At 39.7% G+C, this 25,398-nt stretch overlaps 3 protein-coding genes across 3 annotated transcripts; all 3 read right to left on the reverse strand.

The window, feature by feature from the left end:
• Positions 1-396: 396 nt before the first annotated feature.
• Positions 397-6,067, reverse strand: LOC103358722 (neural Wiskott-Aldrich syndrome protein). The gene is made up of 8 exons (XM_008283800.1): positions 5,895-6,067; positions 2,193-2,339; positions 1,832-1,918; positions 1,672-1,747; positions 1,455-1,524; positions 1,281-1,365; positions 1,015-1,168; positions 397-915 (listed from the first exon to the last, which is right to left on the reverse strand). Exons 1-8 carry the CDS (start codon positions 5,991-5,993, stop codon positions 872-874), a joined length of 762 nt encoding a protein of 253 aa, XP_008282022.1. The 5' UTR covers positions 5,994-6,067; the 3' UTR covers positions 397-871.
• A 1,075-nt stretch (positions 6,068-7,142) lies between these two features.
• On the reverse strand, positions 7,143-13,808 carry LOC103358723 (MAP kinase-activated protein kinase 2-like). Its single transcript, XM_008283801.1, has 10 exons — positions 13,180-13,808; positions 12,043-12,182; positions 9,740-9,804; positions 9,577-9,656; positions 9,328-9,454; positions 9,068-9,143; positions 8,832-8,956; positions 7,780-7,865; positions 7,615-7,695; positions 7,143-7,536 (listed from the first exon to the last, which is right to left on the reverse strand). The coding sequence occupies exons 1-10, from the start codon at positions 13,426-13,428 to the stop codon at positions 7,297-7,299; spliced, it is 1,269 nt and encodes a 422-aa protein (XP_008282023.1). The 5' UTR covers positions 13,429-13,808; the 3' UTR covers positions 7,143-7,296.
• Positions 13,809-14,277: 469 nt separating this feature from the next.
• Positions 14,278-23,497, reverse strand: uroc1 (urocanate hydratase 1). The gene is made up of 19 exons (XM_008283802.1): positions 23,321-23,497; positions 22,200-22,330; positions 20,547-20,640; positions 20,369-20,428; positions 20,154-20,282; positions 20,007-20,068; positions 19,828-19,894; positions 19,447-19,590; positions 19,251-19,339; positions 17,675-17,737; positions 17,386-17,565; positions 17,211-17,308; positions 16,815-16,887; positions 16,393-16,582; positions 16,168-16,266; positions 15,968-16,067; positions 15,255-15,336; positions 15,022-15,121; positions 14,278-14,900 (listed from the first exon to the last, which is right to left on the reverse strand). Exons 1-19 carry the CDS (start codon positions 23,444-23,446, stop codon positions 14,760-14,762), a joined length of 2,028 nt encoding a protein of 675 aa, XP_008282024.1. The 5' UTR covers positions 23,447-23,497; the 3' UTR covers positions 14,278-14,759.
• Positions 23,498-25,398: the final 1,901 nt, after the last annotated feature.

The raw sequence follows: 25,398 nt of genomic DNA on the forward strand, positions 1-25,398 counted from the left end.
TTTCTAACTCAAACATCAGCAGGTTGTCTTCTAATCACAAGGTTGGCTGTTCGATGTCAAAGTGTCTTTGGGCAAGACACTGAACCCAAAGTTGCTCCCAATGGCAGGCACCTTGCATGGCAGCTCTGTCGCCATAGGTGTATGAATGTGCATCTACTCTCAGATGTACGTCGCTTTGGATAAAATCGTCTGCTAAATGAAAATGTAAATCAGTGAAAAACAGACAACAAAAAAAAGAAAACATAAACTCTGGACAGATTGGTGGAACCAGCAGCTGCAGATCAGAACTATACATCTTCAGAATTAGAAATACTGAACTTTGGGCTCTGCAACCACCTATTTCTGCTTTCATGTGTGCTTACATGGTGCATATTTAAAAATGCTAAAACCCCAGAGTGTCTTTGAAGGATTCTTTTATTGGAAGCCTCACAGTGAAGGACATAAACAACTTCAGCAGTATGTAAGCATATTTCCAGAAATACTAGACTGCAACAAAGGGATTTTATTTTAATTTTTTTACTTTAATTAAATTTTTCTCCACCTGCCTCCATCATCTCCTCCCACCCTCATCCCTTCTTTTCTCCACCTCACCTCTATTACCCCTTTCCTCTGTCTCCCCCAACCCCAACCACCTTTCATCTCCCTCCACCTTTCTACCTTTTCTACCTATTCTATTACCCCTTTTCTACCACTCTCACCCCCCACTGCCTGTCCTTTTAACACTCTCACTGCCATATCCCTCTACCTTTACCCCCTTCTCTCTGTTTCCCTCACCCCATCTCCCTTTTACCTTTTTTTCTACCTCCCTCACCCTCTTTCCTCCCCTTGCTGCTATCTTTGATGGATGGGACCAGTGGCAAAGACTGTTTCTTTACTCTTCCCCTGCAGCTCTTGGCAATGTCTGAGAGACGGAACCTGTCAAAAAGGACAGAACACTGTATGAAGGTCAATTGTTACTGTACTTTTGAAGGGTAAGATAAAAGCAAAAAAATCACTGTTTTTAAGACAATGCACCTATGTTCCTCAACTCTCTCTGCACAGCCTTTAGTCCTCCAAACTGGTTGATGATGAAGTCAACAGCCTCAACAACGTTCTTGTCTTTTAGATCTTTTTCAGTGAGTCTTGCCTGCATTAACAGCCTCCTCATAGTTGGATCCAGATCCTTAAACTGCATCAAACAGATACAAATGGGAACGAACTGATGTAGTTTGTTACCGCTAGAGACTAATTACAGTTTGACAATGTCTTTATTTTTCATTTCACTGTATAATTTGACTCACCGAACTTGTGGTCGAAGTAAGTGTGGTAGAAAGTCCATCCATGAGGAACTGTTTCCCCTCATCCAAACTTCCAGCAGGTTCAATTCTAAAGGAGCATAAACAGATTGAATCATATCTTAAATTTTTTGCTTTTTCCTGCAGCTTACAGCTGGAAAGTGGTCACATTTTTCTCACCGTGAATCAGGTGGTTCACTTGTTGAGGCTGTTTTCAAGTTTGCTATGTCAATCATGCTGTTAATTTTTTCTGCAAATGGATGAGTAAAATGGAGACTAATGAGAAATCACAGAGGGAGGACATAATGGCAGGTTTACCCTTTGATCTGCCGTCATGCGAAAAGAGCAAACATAGATTTTAGATTTGCTGATACAGATCTATGTGTTGTTATTCTACCGCAGGCAGCGTCCACTGTAAGATGAAATTCCTCTGCCTCATTCTCATTTGCAAAGTTGAGGCCCATCTGGTTGCCCTGTGGAAGCAAAGCAAGCCTTAAACCAACCCAAAAGTAGTACTCTAATGAGCATGATGCACACACTGGTACTCAAACACTTACATCTGCAGGGAAAGAGTGGAAGAACGTGCGAGCTGCAGTGTACGTGAAAGGAATGTACAATTCCTGCTCCCACAGTAACTTGGCACGCTGTGTTTGAGGGCAGATAAGGTGAGGATGAAAGGAAAGGCGTTTATGAACAGCTGTTGGAGCCACACAAGGGAAAAATACAGGCACACCCATCATCATACGACTTCATATTGTTACTGAGGGACACTGAAAATTAGAGACACTTCAAGCTGTCCAATGTGTGCAACTGTGCTCGTACACACTCCAACAAAATTAACTGTTTGTTCACTGTGTTTCGTACACATATCAGTGTGTGCTGATCTGAGTGAGTGGAGTAACTCTGAGCAGTTCTTACCTTGACACAGTAGAGACGAAGGAAAAAGGAATGCCTGGATTCATCCTCAACGAGACAAACCACACCACAGTCTAAACAGATCCAGCTCGGACTCTCACCCTCGATGTCTTTGGCCTGCAGTATCTGGGCCACTGTACACTTCATCAGCTAAAACACACCAGTAGTTATACAAATCACAACTGATGAATATACTCAACCCAGTCTCACGGCAATTCGTTAAATAGTCACGAAATTTAATCTGCTGTTTTGTGTCCTGGGACACGATTTGCTTTTCACTTTTTCGTGTTCCCCAGCACGAATTTCAAATCAATGCATTTCAACTAGAATTATCTTTTGTGTCTGGGACACGTTTTTTCCCTATCAGACAGCACATATACTGTGATGTTTTTGTCTTTCTTTTCTTCCCACAGTCTGGCATAAACCAATTTTACTGTTACGGCCCGTCCACACTAATAACTATAGAGATCACTATAAAGATGTGTGCGCCCACACTGACCAACGTTAACATTCTGTAAACACCGGTGCTGAGCCGGTACCATGTGCTCCACCTGCTATAAGCTCCGTATTCATTAATAGAAAATACAAGAAATATACCCAGGCAGAGAGAAACTGTTCTGAGATAAACATAAACATAAATATAAGTGCTTTTACTGTGTTTGGGCTACATGCTCGTCATTACTTTCATTTCTCTGTAAACGAATAGAACTCTGAAAAGAAGGACACATACAGGAAAACGGCGACCAGAACATATACTGTGATCGCATTGATGGATAATCTGACTGTTGTAACTGAGAGGCCAGCGGTGGGGAATGTATCTGTAGCTTTGTGCTACTTTCAGCTCGCTCGTCAAGGCTGTCTACATTAACTACTAGCCTAGCAGCTGCTGCTACTGCTTCTTCTATTGGTTTGGGGGTTGTTATCCAATGTTCAGGTATATTACCTCCACCTACTGTACACACAAAAACATTACAGATCTTATAGGACAGATCTTTTCCAAGTCTATGGCGAGGCTGCGCACCGACGCTAACAGGGTTGCCTTAGCAACAACCGCAAATTTCCCCCAAACACTGCCGGTGTAATAAAAACACAAAAAATACCACAATACCATGTACTCTTTTACACTTATTTCATACTACACGTATTATACTTTAACAGTAGCACATTTGTCAGTACTTCAATCCGTTTATTTTAGTTTATTAATACAAAAACACAACCCTAGTTGTGAACCCCAAAAGAACTACATATTTCATGGTGTGTCCAATCATGTTGTATTGGAACGCTGCTGGAAGTTGTAGTTCTTTCTTCAAAATACCCATTTCTCCTAAATGGAAGGTGAAATATAAAGCTTTAAGTCCATTTAGGGGTTTAAATTGATGAGGAGCATGTTTATTTGGACTGACTTTACAAATGAAATTTGTCAAATGTTGTTCTTAAAGGTGCTATACAAATAAAGTCATTATTATTATGATTATTATTATTATTATTATTGTTATTATGACATACTGTATAGTCATATAGCCATATGACTGTTGTTAAAACACATAAATGAGTGTACCCTGAAATTGTTTTCCTGAGGAGATTAAGCAGCCGGTAAGGATGTCCTCAATGTTAGGGTTAGGATAGTATCAAACAGGATTTAACCAGGAAAAACATCTTTAATGAGGCCAAAAATGACACCCATGGGTTCCAGTAAGTCAAAACAAAGCTGTCATCGACAAATTTACCCACTATGTTCAACAAAATTATTTTAATTTCATCTTATCCAATTGAGCTTCGCACATCTCCTGGAAAACTACACCTGACACAGGGCTGGGTCCAGAGGGGGCACAACTTAAACTTTGTCATAGAACTAAACATGATACATCATTGGAAAGGCCTTGATCAGGGGAGTAAGATTATGTCAGTCTGGAAGCTCAAAGTTGCTCTTGCTCAGAGATATTGACCTTTGAACTTTGACTTCAGTGCATATTTTAAAGCTTCGAATTCAACAGTGAAAGGGGTTAGAATCATGGGACCGGCTGTTACACAAAGTTCTTGACTTCTACTATCATGTAGGCTGTGGCTTGATGTTCTCACCAGCAGGGAGCATCACAAAATGTGGTAAAAATTTAATTTCACCTATATATATCATTTTCATTGGATACACTGGACATTATCTGCCATTTAAAATCATGTTCCTTGGTGCACCTTTTGTTTTTCTTACACTTTTTTTCCCTAATGCTGACATAAAGCACAAAGACGTGAAGTACGTCAGGAATCAAGAGAACTTTCTTTCAACAGGGGAAGTATTTTGCAATAGTTGCCCAAATTTAAAACCTAAAACTTAAAAAATATATATATATTCTACATAAAGAGGATTGTATGACTGGAAGGCCACAGTTCAGGGGGGCACTGAATATGTGTGATTAATATGATGATACACACCTGAGTTTACATGTTTGTTATTTAGGACTCAAAACTAAACTCAGCAAAAACCTTTGACGGAATTTTGTTAGTTTTAGAACTGGGAATTGTTGTATTTTCGTCCTTCTATTGCTTTCTTTTACCTGGAAACCCATTTCAAGGATTCCAAATCTACAGATTTACTGCAAAAAAAACTCTTAAATTTACTGCAGCATCCTGGTGTCTTAGTGCAGCAGGAGAAAAAAAACTACTTTCTAGTCTCTAGAGAGTTTTCCAAGAGGCAAAGTTAATGCATTTTGTCTGCTGTTTAGACTCCTTTTAACCCTAACCATTATACAAGTCCTCCTACAGATTGCTTTTAAATGCATAATATCACATTTCTGAAACCTCCTTTCAGAGGCTGATAATGCTGAAGTCTGATTCACTTATATGTTTTGATAGCCTTAGTGAGTTTCAAGAAATCAAAACATTTTATTACATATTTAGAGAAACTTAGTTGGTATCTTCAATGGTTTAGCTTCTCTCCTTTGGTTTTCACTCACCATAGGCAGGTCAGCCTCACCCAACACAAACCTCACCCACAAACCAAAGAGACTCACAGGATTGAGAACCTTTGTCTATTAATGATTTACTTTTACATCTCAGATTCACTGATACGTTGATGACACACAGTTATATCCGTCTATAAACCAGTGTTGTCTTACAGTAACCTTGCTGAAAATACCAAATGGGAAGTTTTGCTTTATTTTCCTTCATTAAATTAACCATGAAGGCACCATGTTGCCAACTATGTTCTAATATCTGACAAAACATGTATAGACCACATTTAAATATTGTTTAAAATATACTCCAAACTTTGGCAAAGTGAGGAGCTACAGTCATTTGGACTGGGTCTTATACTTATTGACAGTGTATTCATTAAGTCTGACCTCCATTTAATGTTTGCTGCTTTATTCTAGCTTTTCACTTTTTATATTGTTTCATTTTTTAGCCTTTGCTCTATTCAAACTCCTTAAAAAGTGTGACATTAAAGGAGAATGTTATTGTACATTTCTACATCTTGCAAGAGCTTCTCTGGTAACATTGTCCTCGGCAGAGTACCGTGTGTTATGAGTCACAGAGACATGAAGCAGATTTCTTTAAGTTACTACATTAATATCCACATCTTCCGCTCAACACAGTAAATAATGTTTTTACCTTTAAAATGCATATTAGGTTTTTGTCATTCCTGTTTAAAGTGTTTGTGTATGCACGTTGTTGTTGAGCTGTATTTTAAAGACAGTAAACAAGTGAACTGACCTTACAGTGAGGTTCAAGCAGACTGATGAGGACACCTTTCTCACGGATGGTCAGGAGATCAGTCATTACATGACATCCAGGAATCAGACCGAACGCCATCGCAAGACTCTTGTTATCTTCTACTCACGACAACTACAGCACAAAATTCATTTCTAAATGTTTCTGCTGGAGGACTGAAACAAAGTCAGCCCTGATCCCAACTATGACTGATTTGAATGGCAACATTTCCAGTTCGTAATTATGCAAATTTATGTGCATTATGTGTGCACTTTGGCTCTCAGTAACCAAATGAACAGCGGTGTAAAGTGTACAGTCAATGGCACAAGCATCAGGATAGCAGGAACATTTCTTTAAACATTTGAATGATCTAATGTGATAAGTAAATAAGTTGTAAAGGATAAGTTTCCATTATGTCACAGTTCTGTCCCAGCATTCAGTTCTTCCAAACAAACAGTAGCTGAATAGTGGAAAACAACTGTTTACTGAAACTCTGTACTCAAGAGCAAATCTGAAGGATTTGCACTTTACTTGGATATTCACATATTGCCTTAACTGTGCAGCATTTCAGAGGAAATTATCAACTCATCTGACTCCACTACTTTTAGGTTAGAATCAGAACTCCCATTATGAGTCTCTAATAAGACATAGGATCACAGATTAAATCATGCAATGGTATTTTGGAAAATCCTCCCTTTTGTCTTTTAGCCAACGAAACATTAACATTAGATGTTGATACCCAGATTAAAAGCTACATACTTGTAGATCTATCTAATGAGAAGCTCTTGTGTTTGCATTTTTTGAATAGACTAGTGTTTAATTGAAAAAGTGAACATTTATCTTGAAGCCAGAAGCAGCAGGCAGCGTTAATGTCTTGGCAGTGAATTAGAGAGGAAGAAATTTCAAGTGAGAGGAAATGGCTGGTCGGTTTGATATATCACACAAGTAAAAACCACATGAACACCTTGACCTCTCATGGTTTAAATGACCCCTGATTGTGCATGTTACAATACCCACATAACTAACCATTATAAAAGTCTCCTTTGACTTATTAGTTGTGTGTTATCTTGCCAAATACACGTATTTTATGACTTCCACATATTGCCTTGAAGAACCAATTCCTCATAGTGGAACAACATTTCTGCATTGATCTTTGATTTTCACCTAAATAAGAGTCACCACAAAGTTCCAACAAGTCTCTCACTGTCAAACGATCTGTGTAAAAATGTACAAAGTGACACAGCACAGTTGTAAAACATAAAAAACAAAATTTTATTTAAATTTGTTATAGTAGTAACAGGTAAAAATAAATGACATTCTTTAGACTATTGAGTGCAGTGACACAAAGAGCAAGTACAATAAGTGATATGTAGATGGGAAAATATTGCTTACTCTGACTTTAATACTACTTTTGTCTGATAATCATTTCCCCATGCTCTTCAGAAAACGTGACCTCTCTGTGACTGTTACACACCGCTCTTCCTCCTCCGTCCCCGCTGACGGCCTCCTCTGCTCGGTCAGCTCCTCCTGTCACCGGCTTCTTACGTCTCTTGTTCAGCAGAGGGTTGTTGGATGTGTCCAAGTCTTTGATCTTCACCTGGTCATAGTCCACACGCATGGTGGCCAGAGCGCTGGTCATTTCCTCCTGTTGGAAGAGACGCTCTGTGAAGCTGATCTGCTGCTTTACTGCCACCTGGTGGCCACATTCTCAAAGGAGTCTTACCTTAACGTCGTCCCACAGTTCCTTGTCCTCCGTCAGAACACGAGAGGTGTGCAGAGGCGTTGGAGGGACCACCATCGACTGCTGTGGTATTAAAACATGAGCATCCATTAATACACAGGATAACAACATACAGGTCTACGCAAGGCTTATAAAGTATGAACTTACACTGATCCAAGGATAGTTCATGAACTGTCCAATGGTCATCCTCTCACTGGGGTCCGTCTTCAGCAGCTGGATGATGAGCTGTTTGGCTGCAAGAGATAGGGATTAAAAGTATAATCATCAACCCAGCAGGTATTCAGTGCTAATGTGCATCTAAAATAATCTAGTTTTATGGTTTATTACAGGTAGAAAAATCCTGTGCAGAATCTTTAATGTCATCATACAAAAGTACAACAAAACAGAATGCAACCCTCTTCAGTGCAAAACAGCAATTTTAAATTGACAAAACTATATACAAAGGTAAAAACAGAGATTTACAAAAGATAAAGTGACTGCTAATAAATTGACTTAAACACACTGATTTAAAAAAAATAAAAAAAGAGGTATGCAGTTCAGTGTTCATGAAGTTTTGCAACAGCCCTAGGATATATGCTGTTCTTTAGTCAATTTGTTTTTGCTTTTATTGCCCTGTATTGCCTTCCTAGCTTTCACATTTATAGGAATCTGTGCAATATCTAAATTTCTAGATGTGGAAGAACATATACAATATCATAAGTGCTTTTGTATATTTCTTGTTAATTCTTTATTTTTCTGCTGATGTCTCCCTTGCTGCTGTAACACTGCATGTTTCTCCACTGTGGGATTAGTAAAGGCTTATCTTATCTTATCTTATCTTACAGTTAACATATCCAAAGCTCCAGTTAACGAGTGTAAATGAACAACAAAAACTCCTCATTTAAGACAGCAAAAAGACCATCAACATTATATCATGAGTTCAAACATGCAGTGATTTAGTGGTGATGACATTTTTATGACTGTCAATGGAGACTTTATGCAATCTGTTTTCTGCTTGTTTTCAGCGCATAATTATGTCGGTACAGCATGCCTGGGTTAAAGGGAAGTTAAAGTGTCTCAGTGTTATGCAATACTGGAGGAGTCAATACCACATTCATTCAGAACTTTGTTTTCATGTAATTCAAAAGCATTGCACACATTTTTCACATTTTTAAACATGTTTTTAATGTTAGATATATACTTTGTGTTGAAAGTCTGACCTTCCTCGGAAACGTCAGCCCACTCAGGATTGGGAAACTCATATTGACCCAATCGGATCCTTTGCTTCATGCCAGGAGAGATTGCCTGACCTGTGTTTGAGTAGAACGGAGGAAACCCACAGAGCCTGGAGACGAGAGGAGAGAAAGCTACTATACTTGTACTTTAACTAATGCACAAAGAGCAGCTATTAATATTTCATTAAGCTAAATCAGTTACAGGCAAACATGATACTCACAGGATGTACATAATTACACCCAAAGACCACATGTCACATGATTTGTCATATTTCTCTGGACCAAGCACTTCTGGTGCTGCAATGACAGACAGGAAAAAAACAACACAATAATGTGCAGAATGGAAGACACACTCATATAAAAGCTAGTAAAGAAGACGCACAAACACAAGAGTGAATGACTGTAAACACATCCGAACATAAAGCACATTTATAGACAATGTACCTAAAACTCATGCTATCATCTTTCAGCAAACACTCACCAACATAATATGGGGTGTAACAGGGAGTTTGGAGCGAGTTGTGCAGTGTCGTCTCCTTAGCAAAGCCAAAGTCAGTCAGTTTCAGTGTGCCGTTGCTCTCCTTGGTGGTGTAGAGCAGGTTTTCAGGCTGAATCACAAATGGGGTAAAAGACAACGAACACAAGTGAGATGCAATTATTGAGCTGCTTTATTTAACTAGAAACTCTTTCCAACATTCTCCGTGGAGAATTATTTGAGCAGCAGATGTACCTTTACGTCTCTGTGAGCGATGTCCATGAGGTGGAGGTACTCTATGGCCATGCCGATGTCGTGCATGATCTCTGACACCTCTAATGGGCAGACAGGCGTGACAGCACGGATCACCACACGGGAGCCAGTAGATTTAAACTGTTAGATGTGAACTGTAACCCACCTCTCTCTGTGAAGGCCTGGTCCCCTCTGGCCTGAATGCGGCTGAACAGCTCCCCTCCCTCCATACTGAGACAACATTAACAAAGAGATGAGAACTGGGGCAGTGAGGGGACTCTTGGCAAATCACCACAGTTCTCTACTGTAATCATGGTTCTGTAACAAAGCAAGTCATTGTGTCTATTTACTGTTCGGATGAGTCCAGTCCAAGCAGGCAAGGATGACTCAAGAGGAAAGGACACATAATTTCATTTACGTGATTTTAGATCGCGAACCAAATGCAAATACATAAGCTGTAAATGAGCAGATGATGTAGCCAAAGACTCCATGAGCTCAAAGTTAGTGTGTGTACAAGTTATAACGAATGAGCAGATTGTAATGTGGTGGACTGCTGTCCCTCTGAGATGTCACTTTTGTTTTTGCTTTGTTTCTGAGTTTCAGTTTATTTATTTAAACTTGTTTAAATTAAACAAAAGCCACAATGACAATGGAAAGCAATTTACAAAGACTGTGGGAAAAAGATCAACAAAGGTCTATTTGAAGAGTTCATTTGCAAAAACAGATAACTCCATCTTCACAAACCTTCAGAAAATCCACTTTTCGTGTACCTGAGACAATATCAATCAAACTTAAGTTATCTCTATTTTTGTCATGTTTTTTCTACGTAGTTAAATCCACTCAACTTCAATTTGATCAAGCGAAAAACAACAAAAAAAGTTTTCTGAAAATCTACAAAAATGGAGTTATCTGTTTTTGCAAATCTTCATTTGTTGTTGCAACCCAAAGAATATAAAAAGACATATAATATAAGGTAAAATGTAAAAGAGCATTATATCCATCCATCCATTGTCTATACACCGCTTAATCCTCAATAGGGTCATGGGGGGCTGGAGTCTATCCCAGCTGACTTAGGGTGAAGCCAGGGGACACCCTGGACAGGTCACCAGTCTATCACAGGGCTACACTTAGAGACAGACAACCAAGCACACTCACATTCACACCTACGGACAATTTAGAATCACCAATTAACCTCAACATGTTTTTGGACTGTGTGGGAAGAAGCCGGAGAACCCAGAGAGAACCCACACTGCACGGGGAGAACATGCAAAATCCACGCAGAAAGATCCCGGTGCCCCCACCGGGACGCGAACCGGCAACACTCTTGCTGCGAGGCAACAGTGCTAACCAACTGCGCCACCTTGCAGCCCAGAGCATTATATGAGAAAGAAAATTATCAAAAAAAAAACAAACAAGTTTTGCTGGACTTTAATGAAATGTAGCTCTTTTTCAGTTGAAAGAAACAAGATGTTTGCCCATGAAGTAGAAAGATGTTTTTCACTGTTTTTAGATGTTTATTGGAACAATGTTTAATCACTGAAATGAGGAAAATAATCAAAATCAACAGGAATCTAGAAATTGTTGTTGATGACTCTCTTTCTTTTGCATCTCATGAAAATTAAAGCAGAAATTAGGTTTTTATTTCAGAATCATGTCTTGCCAGAAGGGCAAAAAAATGCTTGTTTCTGTCACTTACATGCATTTTTATGGACTATGGTGATCTTATCAATACATAACTCATTGCAAAGCTTTGATGTGTTTGATACATTCTAAACTGAGGTTTATTCTAAATGTTAAATCTCTCACTCACTGCTGTATATTGTGTGATTAACTTGGTTGGTCTTCTCTACCCATAGCCTCAATTGTTGACAAGCTCATACTTATAAAGCCATTCTTGGTCCGCTTCCTTAATATCAATGGTGCTTCAAAAAAGTACAGAAAGCTTCTATCTACACTCCCAGGACTTATTCCTGCTATATGTTCCCATAGCCTGTACTGCATTGGGGAAAAGGGCATTTCAGTGTGCCCAGTTTGCTTAAAGAAATGATGATGACCAACTCACACTGGCCCTGCATGATGATTGACGTTACTGACTTGTGAGATTTTTTTCCTCCAGTTTCATGATATTATAACGTACTCTTACGCTCCATGTAAACCTTATTAAGCCGTTATATGTCTGTAACCTGTAAAAGTTTCTGCTGCCTGTCTAGGGAATAACACTCTTGGGAAACAGATTCTTAAGACTTTTCCTGATTAAAGATTAAACAAACAAAGAAACCTCATAATCATTAGTTGCATTCATTTACTTCATGAAGTCTTGTTTCTCTGCTGTTCAGCTTAAATATTTTTTTCAAATGCACAAAGTAACACAAAGCTAACCCCCCCACCCCCTATTGTAGCAGTGATTTTCCTTGAAAGGCCCCAAAATAAACAGAGAATAACTGATGTAGTGCTGCTGGTCATTCTCACCATTCCATTACAATGAGGAGACATTTCTTCCCCTGGTGCATGTTCTCATAAAGGCTGAGTATTCGTACGATGTGAGGACCTCCGGACACTCGCCAGTGCAGCTCTACTTCCCGTCTGGCTTTAGGGGTGTCATATAGGATCTGTTAGACATGACAGAAACACATTTTAATGAAATGCTTCTATTTTTTGCACATTATTTTTGTGTAAATGCATGTTATTACATCTGTTTTTGCAAATCACAGTGGCAGATAGACTGAAATCAATGAATAAGCTACTTATTGTTTGGAGTGCCATCAATCTGAACTTTAAAACTGAATACTTCAAGACTACATGTTTTGTCTTTAAAGGCGCAGCAGCAGTAATATCAGAAAGACGGTTGCTTTCTAAGGCGTGCAGGTCTCCTTACAAATCCATGTAAACATCATGATGCAGTCTGGAGGAGGAACATGGCTCAATTATTATAGATGCATGCTTTCCTCCAAACCTTCTATGCATCGATCACAGCATCACCACTCACACAACAGTGCTTACTCAAACAGAGGTGCCTCGTAAAATGTCATCATACATTTTTGGTTATTTCCAAAGAAAACATGTGCCCTTCCTGTTTGTTTTCATGAGGCTTTGCTGCAACCCCTCAAGCCAGCTGTTTATTGCCTTACCAGTGCTGCGTTTCTGACATTGTGAGCCGAGTACATGGGTGAAAAACTCAGATTTTTTACATTAGTTAAATGTCAGAGGCACAGATGATTATGTAAAGTATGAACAGAGCAGTTCATTGTTCGCACAACAATCACCAAAACAGTGGAAACTGTGTCAAAGCATCCCAGACAGCACATCACCGTCTGGGTGAGTCTGTACCACAATTTGCTTTGAGATTACTGTTCCATCCGTCCATGGTTGAACTAATATTTCCTCTGTGTCTAATCACATAATCAATCATATGGTTGCTGTGCATTAAGCTTCACGTGAATCCTGCGGGGAATTTCTGCACAGATTTCCAGTGTAAGGCACCATTAATCGGTGCAGACCACAAAGACTGAGGAGGAATGAATAATTGATGGCTGCTCTCTGTTCTTTCCAGTGACAGCAGCCCAGTTCACATCAACATAATAAAGCATCAGGACCCAACACACACACCTTCAGGGCACATTTCTCTCCTGATTTCTTGCAGTAACATTCCAGCACTTTGCCATTGATTCCCAGGCCAAGAACCTGAGCTGTGATTTTATAGTCGTCTGTCACTGCGTTTCTTCTAAACTCCAGTTTGGAGTAAGCAGGTGGCTGCAGGTCACTGCTGCTCTCCAGGCTGCCAGAGTCACTGTTGTGCGCGGTCCCGAGCTGCGCAGTAATTGGATTTACCGACTGCTCCTCCTGGTTGTGATGCATGTTTGTTTTCTTTTCTTTTCTCTCTAAAAGCTGAGTGGTGCAGAGAAAATCTCATCAGTCAGAACATATCCGGTATCATCATCCACAGGACTTCCCGAGTGAACATCTCGACTCAGTCTTAAGGCTACACAAGAAAAAAGAGGAATGAAATCTACTAAAAAAAAAAAACCTTCCTGGTGTACAGAAAAGGGCGGAGGTCTCAAGCCGCGCCGGTATACTGGCGGAGACAACTTCAGAAGATTTCAGCTGAAGACTGGACAGAACAGCGGAGATTAAGAAAACACACAATAAGTGAGAAAAATGCGGACAGAGGTCTGGTATCCCCGTCTGGTCCTCATCTCCGTTATCTGCCTCTTCCTGCAGGGTACAGCAGCCTCTCCAACTCCCTGACGTCAGCGCGGAGAGGCTCAAATTCATTCATCATTCACAGCTTTCTTAAAGGAACAACCACGCGTAAAGACGCACCAGTGGAGAGAGCAGGGGAGCAAATAGCTATTAGCAAGACTTTACATAGTTTAAATACACGATCTTCCATATCCCAAAATGTAGAAACAGGATAAGATCCACTAAAAAAAAAATCTTAAAAGGCAAAAAACACTTCTTTAAAATTCACTTTTCTATACAGAGGTGGTTGTAACACTATAGTCTGATTGTGAGACAGATAAGGATCGAAGGATCACTCCGATCGATTCCGTTGGAGTTCATATTTTTTATCCACCAACAACATACTGAATGTATCACTTCATTTGATTGTTTATTGACTTACTGCTGAGCCAAGTTGGGACACCTTGTACTCCTTTTTTTTTTTCATTTTAAACAGTCAGTGAATGATTTCGTTACTTATTTGTCTCTAATTTGTGCACTGAAATCTTTATTGGAAAGGCATGTGGAAAATATGTGCAGATGAAGACAGAATCCAACACGTTCCTTTGGTGAAGTCATTTGTGACCAACTGTGGCTTTTAGCTACAGGTTCTTCTTCTTTTTTACAAAATCAAATAAACAACATTGACATTTTTCCACTACTGAAATCCTGATTAAAATTACTGGACAAACTATGACACACAGATAACTCATCTTGGATTTATTATTAATAAAGGGTTGCAGTTTCATTTCCATTACTAAAATAAAGAAGATATTACTGCATATGAATTATTAACAGCCGAGTAGCGTTCTGTGTCTTCAAGGCAGACAGCTTATTCAATTATGATTGATTTATTAACAACTATAGTTCTGACAGGTTTTAAGTGCATTGAGCTGCCTTAGTGGGGTTCTGCAGTGTTTGATTTCAACATGTGGCCTTATAGGAAGCTGTTATGCAACACAGTTTGTCTATCCCTGCAGTGCACGGTCCAGCACATGCTCATCCTGCACAGGAAAAGGCATAGTGACATGCAGCTGCCTGTTCTCCTCCATGGTGCGCTGAATGGTCTCATAAGCATTGGAGTTTCCAGACCAGCAGCGACGAGCCACCTGCAGCACACACAAACACACAGATTACAGCTCACTCAGCAATCGCCTGCAATCCGAGCAGACTGTGAATAAATAAGTGAGGCTGGAACCTCTCAGGCTGCCTCTCTCTCTGCACTCTCACCCCATTAGAGACGTCCCAGTTGAGCATCAGCCTGGCACGCTTTGCCGCCTCCTCCGAGCCGTCCAGGAGCAAACCAAATCCTCCGTTCATTACCTCGCCCCTGTGGGTGGGATGAAGTCATTAACGCACCGAACTAAGTGACAGGTGAGCATTAACTCAAAAAAGATGGCACTAATGAATCACAACAGCAATTCAGATGGGCTACTGTTTACCGGATAATCAGTCAGACTTACCAGCCAACACCTCCTCCATTGTGCAGGGCCACCCATGTGGCACCTCTGAATGCATCACCGACGAAGTTCTGGACGGCCATGTCTGCAAAGGAGAAAACAGTGTAAGACATAACAGCCTTTTTTTTTTTTACTACTTAGGAAGAATTTCTAGCGTGTATGAATGAAGAAAGACAAGAAAGCTGGGAAAAAGGAAAAAGAGGCCGCAAGTAACCAGAGTTATGAATTTGTGGGCCAATCCACAAACCTCAATTCCAGCAATTTTCTTGTCAGTAGTAACTCAAAACAGATTCTGTTTGAGCTGTTTCCTAAAATAATCGGCACTCACAAAGCTTCCAAGTTTAAAGCATTAAACTGTTCAAAAACTGTTGAAAAATTCACTTAATTTTGCATCACTGTCGAGCAAAAAAGCATAAAATCTGTGTGTACCATCTTTGTCTCTCTGGCAAAATATGCTGCTTGAAAGATAGTTTTTACATGTTATCAATTCTTCATGAGCTTACAGGTTTTAACTCATTATATCAGTATGATTGTGGCATGGAAATATATTTGCTAAAAGCTAAAACTTGCTTGAGAAGCTAAACTATCACAGTCAGCAAGCTTTCTTCTCTCATTTTTGCCATCGAGTAAGCTGATCTGCTTTGTGCTGTTTTTGTGATTTTAAATTTGCATAAAACTTGAGATTCAGATTCGTAGCTGTATTGAGTTGCGCATACCTGCACAGAAGGCAGAGCCATCATACACATTAGAGGTCTCTCTGAAGGGGCTGTCTGTGCCGCTAACATCATGATGGTCTCTGCTGATAACCACTGGTGCCTGAACAACAGAAACAGAAAAAGACACTCTACTGAAAACTTGATATCATGCAGAGAGTAGTAAATGTGAAATAATATCAGCAGACAATTTCTTCTCTTACTGAAACTTTTCCATCAGCGATAGCCTGGTTGATAGCCAAAGCGATGCAGACTCTTCCTTTCTGGTCGGAGTAGAGGATTCTGGCTTGGGAACCCACAACCTAAACACAGAAAACACACAGAGGGAATCAGCAATTCAAGCTTTATTTGAACGTTTATGTTTATTTTTTCTGGGTGATTTGCACAGAGAGAGCAAATTGGGGTTGTTTGTTGGCGGGAAGGTTCACCATTTTGTGTTTTCCAGCCTCTCTGATCCAGCGGATGTTGTCGCTGTACTGCTGCTTGATACGATCTGACACGTTGGCACTGATTTCCTCCAGGACAGTAGCAGCAATGTTGTCCGTTACAGCGAGATCTTGGGGGTCACCAGACGTGCAAACCCAGCGAAATGGCCCAAAGCCCAAAGAGAAAATGTCCCTGCAGCAAAAGGAAAGTAGATTACAAATGTCTGACAGCGGTTTATTGATCAACATACAACACATTACGTACAATACTCTGGACAAAACTAGCTTTTTCAAGATTTCGCTCCCTAATTTTGCCTGATGACAAATGTAAAATGAGTTCAAAAGCTTTGCAGGAAGTGGACCAGAACTTAAGAGTAATCTTATTGTGTAAAGCTCTGGTTTAAATAAAACAACAAAAGTCTCACCCCATGATGTGCTGGACATATGAAGGGTAACGGAACTCTGTTGCTCCTCCACCAACTTTTTTAACCTCTGCGCCTAAATAAAAAAATGACCACAAGCCTCTGTATTATTCTAACCCAGATCAAATGATAAAAATGTTCTGTGTGTGTGTGTGTGTGTGTGTGTGTGTGTGTGTGTGTGTGTGTGTGTGTGTGTGTGTGTGTGTGTGTTAAATATCTTACCAGCCCTTTGAGCCTCCAGCAGGAATGCGTTGCCGTAATCCCAGAAGAACATACCTGCATCAGACAGCTTGTTGANATCAAATGATAAAAATGTTCTGTGTGTGTGTGTGTGTGTGTGTGTGTGTGTGTGTGTGTGTGTGTGTGTGTGTGTGTGTGAGTGTGTGTTAAATATCTTACCAGCCCTTTGAGCCTCCAGCAGGAATGCGTTGCCGTAATCCCAGAAGAACATACCTGCATCAGACAGCTTGTTGATGGCCTTTATTTGTCTTCGGAGGCTGTGATAGAATGTAAAACCTATTATTTCAGCTTAATAGACTGACATTACTGTAACAAGCATTGCGATTAGTTTCACCTTTCTTGGACAATGCATCGGAAACGGTCAGGATCGGTCGACATGAGCTGGTTGGCCTGCCGGAAGCTGAGCTGGACCGGGTAGTAGCCTCCGTTGTACGGGTTGTGAAGCGAAGTCTGGTCTGAGCCCAGATCCACCAGAAGCTCTCCGGTCCTCTCAAACTCCAACACGAGCCTCTCCCTGGTCAGACAAACACAACAAAAGTTTAAAATATATATTAACAACAGGCAGCTCTCTCACTGAGGCTGTGGACCAGGTCGTTTCTGGAAACTTTTCATCGCTCACTCACCACAAGTCGACGATGTTGCCATGGTAACCCAGACTGAGGGGAGTCTTGGAGCTCCTGGCTTCTCTGCAAGACACAAAATAATAATTTCGCAGTTGACAGGTCGTCATGCAGTCCTTTTTTACAAGAATATTTCTTTCTGCAAGGTGGAGCAATGTTCAGATGCTGGTGTTAGAAACAGAAGTAAAACCTGTTGAGAGAAATGCTTTTTAAACAGTGTTTTGGCGAAAATACACAACATTTTAAAAATGGTTTTCAGCAGATTTAACAGACGATTCTTTACATGTCATGTTTTTTTTTTACTACTGATCATTTAAATTGCAGTGATGGCTTTCTCCTGCCTGGGGCCATTACCAAAGCCCTTTTCAGACAGGAGACACATCACACTGCTGGCTTCATTAGTCTGTTATAGGGATGGCACTCTGTCACTCAGACACAGCTCACTTTTCCATTATTGATCCTTATGGCTTTAATCAAACATACTCACCACAGTGACAGACAGAGCCAGGGTACGCATGCAACATTTGTCATTCACGCAAGATTAGACAGCACATCCAGTGATGTGCAATACACAATAATGCACAAACAAACAACAGATTTCATCTATGCTCATAGCAGCTTATCAAACTGTCCAAAAAACTAATTGCCTTGTATATTTATAATTTCCTAAACACTGAAAATTCTGTCCACAAGTGATGATGCTCTAACGGCTTTACCAGCAGTAAAATAAAAATAACCTGTGACGGAGCTCAGGACTCAACCTGCTGCTATAGAACAAATGGTTTAGCTGCAGCGTGACTCTGTGTGACAGTTCACCCGTTATGAAGTGAAGAAAAGTACACAGTGTAACTTCCTGTTTGAGCCTGATCCAGATTGATCCACCCTCCATATCAGGCATAATTTGTAAGTTACTGCCACTGCTGTTCCACTTCCAGAAATGCAAGAAAATCTCTTGCTTTGGAGATGCTCATCTGGATCCTGTTGCTGTCTGAGGATGCAGGTTTTTAATGAAACAAAAGACAAGATTCCTACAAACTGCTGAAAGCAACAAACTGTACTTATTTCAGTCTCATTAATCTAAGCGGTTCATGTCTGTTTTTACTGCAGTAAAGTTAAATTTTATGGACATTTCAGTAAATTCGACATTGTAGGGCAAACTGAACGAGAAAGGTTTGCTGTGATTTTTATACACAAACTTTCTGTTAAGTGCTTTCTGTGATGTTTTTGGATCAATATTGGCGCTGAAACACGTAAAAAGCCTTCCCCAAATCACTTCACACAAGTCAAACCACTGTTGCTTGTGTGTGCCTGTCAGGTAATGTGACTGCTGGAGTTCAGACTTGTGCTTTGTTATTGCAACAATTCACAGCTTAACTTTTTTGGGTCAGTATCACTCAGACAATGTTGTCTGCAGGTATTTTCACAATATGAACGCCACTTATATGTGGTATGAAAACTGTTACTGATTTTTGATACAGTGAAACAAAAGTGTAATAATACATAAGTAAAAAACCACATTTCAATCGAGATTTAGTCACATTGACATAAATCATCCTAATAATCTTTTCCTGTCTGTTACCTGATGCGTTTAATGCATTGCTCCATGCTGCTGGTGACCTCCATCAGCCAGCCCTGCTCATGCCTCTTTCTCAGAGGAGCCTCATCCACCTGCGAAATAGTCAAAGTCACATCGTCACATGGACACACAGCAACTTCCTCCAATCTTGCTCAGTCAGCATTGACTATTAATGGGAAGTCACAAGGAAACTGCTGACCTCTGCGATCACGCCAATGCAGCCGGAAATGACGGCAGCTTTAGCCTGAGCTCCACTCATGCCGCCCAGGCCTGAGGTCACAAACACACGGCCCTTCAGGTCATCAGAGCCCAGGTACCTCCGACCAGCATTCAGCACTGTCAGCTGCACAAACAACCACAGTGAAATAAATGAAACACTTGTCATGATAGAGGTGACTTACTTTACAGTAAAAAAAAAAGTAAAAAGAAGAAACAGGTTAGAACATTTTGTGGATAACAATTATTTTTCTCGGTTTTTTGTTATATTCTCTTGTGTTGTGGGGAACCACTGGTTTATAGGAGTCACTATTTTGTGATATGAAAACATGGAGTGTGTATCTGTTTGTCATTTTTCACAAACCATAGTGCCGTGAACAATCCCCTGAGGTCCAATGTAGCAGTAGCTGCCTGCTGTCATTTGGCCATACCTGTAAATGTACAACAAATGCATTAGACTTAAAATTGCTGCTTTTGCTTGTAATTAAAAAACAATGTGGATAACCAACACCTGCAAGCAAAAAAAGGACCCTAAAAACTTACATTGATACACCAAGTGCAAACATCTTCTCATACTGATCTCTGGAGGAGTAATTTGGAATAACCTGAGTGAAGCAAAAGACAAAAATGTGAATCTTTCAATGAATCTCTGCATCACTTTATTAAGCCAGATGTGTGTTGTACAGTTACCATGCCGTTGGTGATGATGGCCCGAGGTGAGGAGGGTAGGCTGGGGAACAAGCCCATAGGGTGGCCGCTGTACATGACCAGAGTTTGTTCCTCTGTCATCTCACTCAGGTAATGCATCACGAGGCGGAACTGCACCAAACAAAGACAAATGTGCAACTGTTTGGACTGTACACAACACTAACAAAGACTAAAACCGAAGTGAACTCAGAGCATACCTGGGCCCAGTTACTAAACACCTGTCCGTTCCCTCCGTAGGTGACAAGCTCTTGGGGAAACTGAAAGATAAAGAAGTATTGCATTGAGATAGAGACAATAAATCACGCAAAAAACTTGTCACATGAATTTAGCATCCTTGACTTTGCTACATTATTATAAGCCGTGTACAAAGCCCACCTGTGCAACAGCGGGGTCCAGATTGTTCATGATCATCAGCATCATGGAGGCTGCCTGACGTGTGCGACATGGGTACTGATCTATTGGATAGGCTCTGAGCAAACACAAGGAAATTTGCGTCATTGCTGCTGTGGTGAAGCAAATAAACAAGATAGCAGCATATAAGTAGTGACTTTAAAGTCAATGTAGAATGAACATCTTCTACAGCACAGGTTTGATAGCTGATAGCAGAATGCATGTAAATTCCACAGAGTCTAATCCTTGGGATCTACTGAGTCATTAATCAACAGGTTAATGTATTTGACCGGCTTGTGACATATATACACTGCGCCGCCATAACAATAAAACCACCTGCCAAATGTCGTGTCCTCAGCTCTAAACTTTCAGGCCTGGCAACAAATCCTTTGGGTCCTGTGAGTTGAATCCATTAATTTATTCTAGTGCCTCCCATGGATGCTCAGTTGGGTTGGGGTTTCCAAGCAGTTTTTGCAGTCCAACAATGTTTAGGTGGCTGGTACATGCCCAAGTCACATCCGCATGAACACCAGGACTCAAGGTTTTTCCACCAAAACATGGTATTGTAACAAGATGATCAATGTTACTTATTCCACCTGTAAATGGTTTAAATGTTGTGACTAATGGTTGTATCTGTAAGTCTCATATTTGCTGACACTTGCCTTTGAAAGTTTACTGTCCAACTTCAAAATATCCTGCTTTAGTAGAACTTTTTAATAAACAAATGTGTGCGATTATAACCTAAAAATATGGAATCACAAGAGTGCCATAATAAAAATAAATCTGTTAAAAAATAAGGAAATAAAGAACAGACATTGTGCCACACAACCGGATTAATGTCTGTATTGGTCAGCGCAGATATTTGCCCAAGACTGTTGCTGACATCCTCTACCATCCTTAAAATGTAGTTTGGCTAGAAATGTTCTTCCACATACCGAGCAATTGTAAAAAGTTCTTGTTAAACAACTCTCCTTAATTCCTCCACTCATTCCATATTTATTTTCCGCCTTTCACAGCCAAATTGCATAGGCGTGTGCACTTCCTGTCAGCACCAAGGTGACGCCACTTCCCTTCAGCTGTGCTAGGAGCTCGCGCCAAGCAGGAATCCTGCAATCAGGCATTACTCAACAATTTCCTTGAGGTTTACACCGAAGGGATCAATAAAGTTTCATTCTATTCTATTCTATTCTATTCTATTCTATTCTATTCTATTCTATTCTATTACTTACCCTGAACAGAAAGCCTTGCCCAAAGCCATCTAATTGACAGCTCAGTCGATCAAGTACAAACAAAAGGCAAAATGGAAAATGCAATGAGAAAAGGAAAAAACAATGACAAAAGGAAAAGACAAAGACAAAAAGGAAAAGCAAAAGGAAAAAGCAAATACAAAATGGAATAAAAGGAATATAAACAAAGGAAAAAGGGAAAATCAAAGACAAAAATTTAGCTTTATATTTCCATATTTTTTATTTTAGTCTTTTATTTTCCCCTCTTTATATTTACACATTTATTTCCTTATTTTTTTAACAGATGTTTTTTTTTTTTTGTGGCACTCCTGTGATTCCATACAAGTTAATATGTGTCTTTTTAACATTCAAATATTGATAGCAGTGTTGGCTTCTTATCAACGTGCCTCACCTCATACGTAACATGGGACAGAAGCGGTACATGTATATGTGCCCGTACTGCCGCAGCTCCTGAGCAAACTCGGGTGCCAGCGTTGCATGGTGGGAAGGAGGGAAATAACGCAGGGCATTTCTCAGTGCCAGCTAGAGGAAACAGGCATTTATGGAAGGTTAGTGAAACCAAATAAATGTTTTAATGAAGTCAGGCAGACATGAGTAGATGTTTTACTGATTCTTATCCCCTCTCATGTAACAGTCAGAGCTCTCCCTGGATCTCTCTTAATTATTGACTGAAGCCTTTGCTCTGAGTTTGGGCAATCACTTTGAAAATAATCAATTTAAAGGGCAGCACTGGAGTCGGGATGACGAAATAAGACAGAGTACACAGTGGTGCATAATGTCAGATGTGCTCCAATAGCTGACACATTTATTATAGAGAAACTGTCAGACGTGACAGTGAGCTGAAAACCTGTTTAGATCGCAAATTACTTCATGATGATGTCCTAAGTCTGCTTTGTCTTTTTGATGAATTAGCTCAGTGCGGTCCACACATCTGGATATAAACTACTGCTTTCATTCTAAGTATTTTTCCACAGAAAGCATTTTAACTTAATTTTGGCAGGAAAACACTCAGATCAGCAAGTAAAGAAATACACAGGTTGGAATGCAGTCGTAATTAATATTATTATTGACCTGGAAAACATTCAGAAAAATCCAAAGCTGGACTAATTTTTATTTTTAGGGCAATTCAGGTTCCTAATTTCATCTCATTTCACTTCCAGCTGTCGATATTTTAGTTGATTCAGTTTTCTTAAATTCTAAATGCTCTAATTCATATTTTTTTTACTATCTTACAAACTGTTGTCACTTTTCATATTTTTATTTTCATTGTTATTCAAGCTTCTTATTTGTATACCTATATCTTTTACTTTCTTACTAAACAACACCATTAACGAGGCCTATATACCTCAATGTATTCCGAGTTTATGTAAAGGCTGACTGAATAATCACATCTCTGTATAACAAGAACTATCTTAGGATGAAATTGGATCACTGATTTACAAATTATTGATTGACAAAGGTGATAAAAAAAAAAAAACTGTATGCAGATGTATTTTCAGCACATTCACTCACCCGTTCCTCTTCTGCTGTCAGGTTGGGGGTCCGAATAGGTGCATGTGGTACATTGGGATCTCTTCCTCTGTTAGGAGGCAGAGGGTTCAGGGGCAAACCACTGCATAGCTCCTTTAAATCAGACATCCTGTTGGGTATTTTCTGTCACACGCTCGAGCAGCAACCTGGACGCAAAGATCAGGCTGAAGGCAGCTCTAATCCTTGCTGTGTATTTGTGGACATTTGAGGGCAACCACTCTTCTCCTTACTGTCCTATTGGCTTTTTTGGCCGTCTTTGGCCTTCAGGATCCACCAATGGTACACCGCGGCTTGAAAAGGTTGTTTGGTAATTATTGATCCCATGAGAGAGTTTGAAGCGGGACATGCTTCAGTGGACAAACACTGACAAAGACCTCTGACCCTAAAACTCAGACATGTAACTCAGTTAAAAAGGAAAAAAAGTTTGTGCCAGAACGCTACCATTATCACAGTGAAAATCTTGAACAGGTCAGCAGATATAGAATACATAGAATCAGATCGTTTCCTGTTTCAGCTCTACTGGTGCTTAGAGTATCTCCTCCACCTGCTGATCTATAAATGTTGCTCTTAACTAATCCAGCGCTGTAAAAAAAAAAGTACACAACTGAATAGCATGCCTTAGTGATGTTCTCTACACTGAATGCATGTTTATATGTGCTCTATATACACAATGTCAGCCTTCAAAGATAATGCACACATGCGACATCGACTGCTGCTCGCTTGTTTATACTTGTGTATATAAGATGTATATAAGATAAAACTGCTCTTTTCCCTCTGAAGGATTGATTGTGTTGCACTGTAGTTTGTTTTTCTAAGTGAAAATCAGCCTCAAGAGATCCAGTAAGAGAGGTGCACGGCTACACAGAACGCTGAATATTTAAAATCTTAAATAAGAATATTGAGCAAGCTCAAATGCTAAACCATTTGAGTTTATTTTGAGTTATTTTGTGTCTGAGAAGCATAAGGATCACAAAGTCCTGGATTGATATTAGGGGTGCAACAATATATTGGTGATATTTTAAAGGAAATGTGGATATGATGTTATTCATACACATATCATAATACTGTACATAATCAAGTGCCAGCAACTATTTGGTTGACAATAAAAAAAAGTAACAACATACAGTACAGTTATGGCTACCGTCTTTCTCCTAATCTCCCTGCACTTGTATTTTGAGTGGAATTAATTTGCCAAAAAAAGACACAACACACAATAAATAAACTGTAAAGAAGTTAAAGATGAATCTGATAGCTTTTTTTTTTTTTTAAATAATAGATATTTTTAGAACATTGCTATCACAAATTCCTTTGGTCACGATTATGACACAGTGAAACTTTGACATTGTGGCAGCCCTAATTGATAATATTATTTTATACGACTCCTTAGTTTTGCAGAGAACTTAGTTTTAGCGCTTTTCACCTCGTACAACAAAACAGCTGCCAAAAGTCTGCTGTTGCTTAAGTTTAGCTGACATGGTTGTCTATCATTGCATTAAGCACATTATTGGAAGTGTAATCTAAATAATTTTTGGATGTTGTTGTGCTCTATACTAGGAGCTGAAAGTCTCCAATCTTTTGTGACCAGTCATTTTATTAACATGAATCTTGCAAGTCTAATACTAAATGACCAGAGTATCCCTTTCATATAATACTGTACCTTTATAGTGCAGGGAACACAAGTAGATTTACAAAGCACATGATGAGGAGAGTTTCCAATGTGATCATTGCTAATTCAAGACTATGACAGAGTGGAAACATTTTGTTTGGAGAGGGAGCAACTGTATGGAAGTAAAGAACAATTTCCCCCTAAAAAAAACAAAACCCCCCCCCCAAAAAAACATCCCCAAATTTAGTCAGTAATAGTGAGCTAAACAGGGTTGGTACTATGGATCAGAGACACTTACAATAAGTCTTCTCAACAGGTCAAAGTGAGCTCTAAAACACTCCAGCAAAAATAGACCTTTTGACTTAGAATAGAATAAAATAGAATACTACCACCTAATCTAATCAAAACAGTAAATACCAGCCTCATAACAATGAGTTAAATCTGATATATTAAG

Source organism: Stegastes partitus, unplaced genomic scaffold (genome assembly GCF_000690725.1).
Source record: "Stegastes partitus isolate 25-593 unplaced genomic scaffold, Stegastes_partitus-1.0.2 Scaffold328, whole genome shotgun sequence".
Taxonomy (NCBI): Eukaryota; Metazoa; Chordata; class Actinopteri; family Pomacentridae; genus Stegastes; species Stegastes partitus.

Bases quoted from the DNA above. Each gene is read 5' to 3' on its own strand.
- LOC103358723 (XM_008283801.1), bottom strand. From the start codon at position 13,428: ATGCATCACAACCAGGAGGAGCAGTCGGTAAATCCAATTACTGCGCAG. The intron at 9,455-9,576 runs GTACATCTGCTG...TTTGTGATTCAG, and splicing joins TCGCTCACAGAGACGTAAAG to CCTGAAAACCTGCTCTACAC. The intron at 7,696-7,779 runs GTAAGTTCATAC...TTAATACCACAG, and splicing joins TGAACTATCCTTGGATCAGT to CAGTCGATGGTGGTCCCTCC.
- uroc1 (XM_008283802.1), bottom strand. From the start codon at position 23,446: ATGTCTGATTTAAAGGAGCTATGCAGTGGTTTGCCCCTGAACCCTCTG. The intron at 17,566-17,674 runs GTGAGTGAGCGA...TTGTCTGACCAG, and splicing joins GGCAACATCGTCGACTTGTG to GGAGAGGCTCGTGTTGGAGT. The intron at 15,337-15,967 runs GTATGCGCAACT...TCTCCTTTGCAG, and splicing joins TGGCTCTGCCTTCTGTGCAG to ACATGGCCGTCCAGAACTTC.
- LOC103358722 (XM_008283800.1), bottom strand. From the start codon at position 5,993: ATGGCGTTCGGTCTGATTCCTGGATGTCATGTAATGACTGATCTCCTG. The intron at 1,919-2,192 runs GTAAGAACTGCT...CCTCAAACACAG, and splicing joins TTCGTCTCTACTGTGTCAAG to CGTGCCAAGTTACTGTGGGA. The intron at 1,366-1,454 runs GTGAGAAAAATG...ATGCTCCTTTAG, and splicing joins AGTGAACCACCTGATTCACG to AATTGAACCTGCTGGAAGTT.